Source organism: Hibiscus syriacus, unplaced genomic scaffold (genome assembly GCF_006381635.1).
Source record: "Hibiscus syriacus cultivar Baekdansim isolate YM2019G1 unplaced genomic scaffold, ASM638163v2 tig00110384_pilon, whole genome shotgun sequence".
NCBI lineage: Eukaryota > Viridiplantae > Streptophyta > Magnoliopsida > Malvales > Malvaceae > Hibiscus > Hibiscus syriacus.
In genome coordinates this window covers 7366457-7372673 of record NW_024062715.1, presented here as the reverse complement: position 1 = coordinate 7372673, position 6217 = coordinate 7366457, and the positions used below count along the sequence as shown (strand labels likewise).

General features: G+C 38.4%; 1 protein-coding gene across 1 annotated transcript; it reads right to left on the bottom strand.

Moving 5' to 3' along the window:
- Positions 1 to 3598: 3598 nt before the first annotated feature.
- On the bottom strand, positions 3599 to 4069 carry LOC120122264. Its single transcript, XM_039141437.1, has one exon. It carries the CDS (start codon positions 4067 to 4069, stop codon positions 3599 to 3601), a length of 471 nt encoding a protein of 156 aa, XP_038997368.1.
- Between the last annotated feature and the right edge of the window lie 2148 nt (positions 4070 to 6217).

Below are 6217 nucleotides of genomic sequence, written 5' to 3'. Positions count from 1 at the left end.
TGAAAAACCAATAAATATGATGTTCAAAAAAGACATCACATTTATAGAAATAAAGCATAAGATAGAAAGAAAAATTCGAGCTGCAGTTGGTGGTTTGAGGTATAGGTTTATGATATGCCCCAACCCAGTCAGATATGCTGCAGTTCCACTTGAAGAAGATGATGATATTGGAACCATGGTTGGATTACATGAGTCAACCAATATAGCAGTTATTGAGTTATTTGTTGATGTGCGTAACATATGTGATGTTCCTGGGTCATCAAGAGGTGTGGCTCAAAATCCATCTGAAATGGCTTTATATAGTCAGTTTGAGGAGTCGACGTACAGGTTCCCGAACAGTTTTATGGCACTATTGGAAAGTGTAAATGAAGTCGGGGGGACATCTGCAACAGCAGAGTATGAGACGAGAAACATATCGAAATTGGTTGTTAATATTGACGCTGAAAATCGATGGGGAGAAATTCACGATGATTCAAGCGAAGATGAAGAAACCGAAGAACCCGTTTTGGGCGACGACGAAAATATTTTTGGTGGAGGTGCAATTGATGAAGTTCCGGCACCGTATGAAGCTACTCCTCACATGTACGAGATAGACTATGATGCAATGAGGGCACCTGAATTCCCAGACATGCCACATTTACCTCCGTACCAAATGATTGAATCATTCGATAATTCTGGTGAATTTTCAGTTGGGGTGCAATTCAGAGGAAAAAATGAAGCTACGCTGGCGATTAAAGAGTACTGCATCAAATGCCATGTTGATGTCCATGTTGCAGAGTCCAACCAGAAAACCCTATACGCAAAGTGTGTAAAATATGTCCCAGAGTGCAAGTGGAAGATCAGAGTGTCGAAAAATCAAAGGCACGATGTTTGGGTCATCACGAGGTACAATGGTTCGCACACATGTTTGCGAAACTCCATCAAACAAGACCATCGACTATTGGACTCCGATGTAATATGTGAATACGTGAAGGCGATGGTTGAAAAGGATCCAAGGATATCTTGTTCAGTGTTAGCTGCATCTATTCGAAGCCAATTTGGATATCAAGTAAAATATGGCAAGGTGTGGAATGCGAAAATGAAGGCAATGAAGTTGACGTATGGAGATTGGGATACATCGTACAATGAGCTACCACATTTGCTACAAGCAATGAAGCGATTTATCCCAGGAACTATAGTGAAGTCTCAAACGATGCCCGCATATGACGAAGAAGGTCAACTTCTGCCAGGGAAGAAAATATTTCATAGACTATTTTGGGCATTCAAGGCATGTATTGAAGGATTTCCATTTTGCAAACGTATGATCCAAGTAGATGGAAAGTCAACCGCAGTCCGACTAATCGGTGTCAAAAACAGAAGTCTATGCCAAGCCCATGATTGTAGCAGCAACAGACATCCACCGATTTCTACTGTATTATTATCATTCACGACCAATGACGCCTTGCACATCTCACGATACAAGAATGCCAATATCGCCGAACCCCAGCTATATTGCCTACAATTCTCAAAATTTGTTAAAAAAAGAAGATACTGAGTGTGAACATAACTACCGGATTTATCAGGCATCAAATTCCCCCAATCAATTGTAATATATGCTCGTGTTGCATATATAATTTCGTGCTCCGTACTATTTGATTGAAGTTGAAATTCATTCTTCAACCATGACAACCTCACCCGCCACCCTTTACACTCTGGTGGTACGGGCGCTTTCCCAAGAAACAAGTTGCAAAGTTGTTCCACCTTATTAAACTCATGTGACATTACCACCGGCATCCCATTAGTTTGGACCCCGAGTTGCATTGCCACATCCTCCAAAGTTATAGTGCATTCGCCACACGGCAAATGAAACGTGTGCGTTTCTGGTCTCCAACGTTCAATCAATGCACTGATCAAACCTGGGACCAACTTGTAATCTCGCACAAATGTTATATACCAAAATCCAGCCTCTTGTAAATTTTCTTCTATCAGTGGGTGTGGCTTGGGCACTTTATGTAGTCGAAGACGAAGGACTCGCTGCCCGTCCTCCTACAATTAAATATTTCAAAAAAATTATCACAATCATAAAATAATATTCAAATATTTATTAATTATAATTCATTAAACAAATATTTTTTTCACCATTATTCCCAAATGACTTGAAATATGTTCATTGTCAAGCCTCAACAGTGGAATTTGGTCAGCCATTGGAATGAATCTGTAAAAAAAATTAAACAACAATATTTAAAAAATCATTTAATAATCTAATATAAACTAACTAACTAATTTACAACACTAAACTTTAATATAATAACTTATAATAATAAACTAATAAACTAACAAACTAAACTTTTTAAAATATAAGTTAAACGTAAACACTAAACCCTTAAACAACTAATAAAATATTTTTTATATAACTAAAACTAACTAATAAACTATTTTTTTCATTATAATATACTACTAATAAACTTACTAACTAATTTTTTATATAATATATATTCAACAAACAAATATAACTTAACTATTTAACTAACACAAACTAATTAAATAATTTTTTTATATAACTAACTATTAACAAAACAAACTAATTAATTATTTTTTAACTATATAACTATCAAACATATACTAATTAAATAATTTTTAATTTATGTATACTATAACTTAAACTAACAATCATATAACCCTAAACTAATAAACTAATTAACATTTATAATAATAAACTAATTTAAATATAAAAAAATTTACCTTATCTCTCTTTCTTCTTCTTACTTTCCTTTCTCCCTTTCTTTCTTTATCGGCTGCAATCTCTTCTCCCTTTCTTTCTTTCTTTTATGTGAGATCTTTCTTTTATGTTCTTGCGATTTGCACACCCCATATATAACCGGCTGCCTCAATTATTTCACCAACAGCAATGGTTCAATTATTGTGCATGCATGGTCTCGTGAGCTAGGATCACATGGCATCAATAGATGTAGGCATGCAGCGGGGAGCAGGAGCACGTGAAGTAATCTTGGCTGCATGTGCATGCATGGTCTCGTGAGCTAGGACTGGCGACGCCGGGGCGACCTACAAGGTCGCCGGGACTACATGGCGACCTACAAGGTCGCCGGGACTACATGGCGACCTACAAGGTCGCCCAGACTGCATGGAGACCTCTCCATTGAGCCATGCATGGCGACCTCTCCTCGTATAATACTGCATAGCGACCTCTCCATTGCCTCGTATGGATCGTATATGGCTTGTATGGCTCGTATGTCACCCCGTATGGCTCGTATGTCTCCCGTATGTCGCCTGGATTGCATGGCGTCCTACAAGATCGCCTAGATTGCATGGCGTCCTACGAGATCACTGTAGAATTCACCCCATCCCAGCAATTAATCTGGAATGTGCATTATATCGTGAATAAAAAAGTTCGAGAATATTATCTCGTGAATTCACCCGAAGAATATCCATACACGAATTATCAGTTCCCAAATTCCAAACCAAAATATATCAGAACTTTAAAAAGGAATTAATTTAAAATAAAGATCCTCTTCCCCGAAATTCCCTGGTTTTCTCTGAAAATGAATCTTGTTCGTTCGAATTTACATTTGTTCATATTTTCGAAATTCAAGGCGTTGATCTATGCAAATTCTTCAATATTCTTCAACTTCACAAACGCTTTCCCCCCTCTCTCTGCAACAATCTCAACCTTGTAACAATATCTTCCTTGTGGATGATCCACCAAGCACTCAGTTTTGCAGCTCTTGAAGAACGTGCAGCTCACCACAGTATCAAGAACAACGAAAACGGCGTACAAATAAGCGATCAAAACCCCTTCCAAAGCCAGCAAAAACCCACCTTCACTACGATAACTATAAGCACTCACAACAACACGGTAATGGAACAGAGCATCAATGGCCGCCAACGCCAGATTCGCAGGCACCGCCAATGCCAAAGCAGTCAAAGTCCTCCCCTTTATCAAAACACAAGCCTTCAGAATCGCCAAATACCCACCGGAATTCTCCATTCCAGAAGAAACCAAAGCCAAGTTACAAATCACAATGACATTAGCCAGAATCATTGAATATACGACAGCACCGGCAGCCGACATGAAGGTGAGCCAATTGGGAGATAAAGAGTACCCGAAACCATTGACAAAATGGTACCCGAAGAACAAAAGAGAGAAAGCCGTTGAATTTGCAGCCAACAGTTGAAAGAAATTGCATACAAAAGTGGAGAACAGAGGGATGTAAAGATGAAATTGAAGAAAACGAAGGTGGGGAGGTGGGGTTATTGTGTTTGAGGAGGTTGATGATGGAGGCTTTGGATAGCAGAAAGAAGGAAAGTGTGAAAGGGACAGCGAATATCGATGAAGAAACGGTCTGGGAAATCTTGAGACTGAGGACATTGAAGAAGTTGGACGACGGCGGGAACTCGGCCGCCATGAAAACGGCTTTCAGGTGGTTGTGGATAGCTGGGAAGAGAGGGGAACGGAGGACGGAGAATTGGGAAAGGAGGATGGAAAGTGCGTAAGGGAAAGCGAGGACAGCAGCGATTGTGGTGAAATATTGGTAGTTTTGAAGGAAAGTGTAGATTGATGTTCTCATGATGGTGTGGCTTTTCTGAGTTCTTGAGCTATCTTCCATGGCGGATTCACAGAGATAATACAATAAGCTCAGAAAAGCATGCAAGTTTTTGTGTGTCTCTTTTGGTATTAGATGGCCTATGGAAAGGAAAGCACAAAGCCTTTTTATCTGCAAATGGTGGGTTTCTTGTTTGCAGGGCTGAAGCTTGTTTGGATTTATTAGGGTTTCTTCCTTTTTTTTTTTCTAAGAGAAAATGACCAAAAATGCTTTATAATGTACGATTTTAACCAATTTTTTTTGGATTTGCCAAAATGACCAACTAAATCGTAATGCGATCGATAATTTGCAACGTGATCTCCGGTATCGCAAATCAGTTTCCAGATTCGCAACACGATTCTAACTATCGCATTGCGATTTTCTAAATTCGCGTTGCGATTTTCCTAATTCGCAATGCGAATACGTAAATCGCAATGCGAATACGTAAATCGCAATGCGAATATGTAAATCGCAACGCGAATCTGACTATCGCAATGCGATTTACATAGCGCCATTCGTATCCAACGCGTATTTTTTTTTCAAATTCTAAACACGAATATATTAATATATCGGAACACTGAACCGTCCACAATATATCCCGTAATCGTAACTCATAACCTAAAACCCTAAATCACAACTCATTCTCATCTCCATCTCTCACTCTCTAAGGCGACATCCGTCCCCATCTCCGACGAAATCAGTCCCCATCTCCGACGATATCAGTCTCCATCTCCGGCGAAATCATTCATGGTCAGAAATGGAAAATCAACCAAATCAACCACCGAGGGTTAGTTTTTTTAATTATTTTTATTTTGAAATTTTTGCATTATTATTAAGTTTTTCATATTGAAATTGATGATAAGTTTACTGGTGTTTTCAATAATAGATTAACCATTTCACTTAGATTGCTTATTATATTCATTCGATTGCTGCCAATACTGCTAAACTGTTTAGTCTTTAACCCTGTGAAGTTAGTATTTGTCTTTGTTTTGTCTTTTGGTTGAAGTAATGCAATCCATTCAAGTTTCTTTCAATTTTAGTATTTGAAACCGAGAATGACTATCGCAATGCGATTCTGTCGTTGCGATTTTCATTTCGCGTTGCGATAGTCAAATTCGCGTTGCGATAGTCATTTTCGTGTTGCGATTTTTTATTTTCGTGTTGCGATTTAAAGTTTCAGAAACTATTATTCTTCTGCAAATTGAAACTTGAATGAATTGCATTACTTCAACCAAAAAACAAAAACAAATACTAAATTCACAGTGTTGCAAATTTAAGTTTGAAGAATAAACTACTACTCTTTATTTGTTCTTGTTATATCTTCACAGTGTAGTTTTTGGTATATCTAAATTGGTACGTTTATTGTTTTTGCAGAACTTTTATTCGGCTCAATTGACCTTAAGAAATAAAGTAAGCCTAGCCAAAACAATTGCGTCGAAGCTTTCACCTGCACAAAGAAAAGTATTTGAGGATACTTGCTTCGGGCCATGGCTGAAAGTACAACATCCGGGTGGAGATGCTATGTTGACCCATCTGTTTCTTCAAACCATGACTAGCAATCTACCAGAGACTATACAACGTCGTGATGAAGAGATATGGTTTGATTTTCCACCGGTGTATACGTGTTTTGGGCGGGA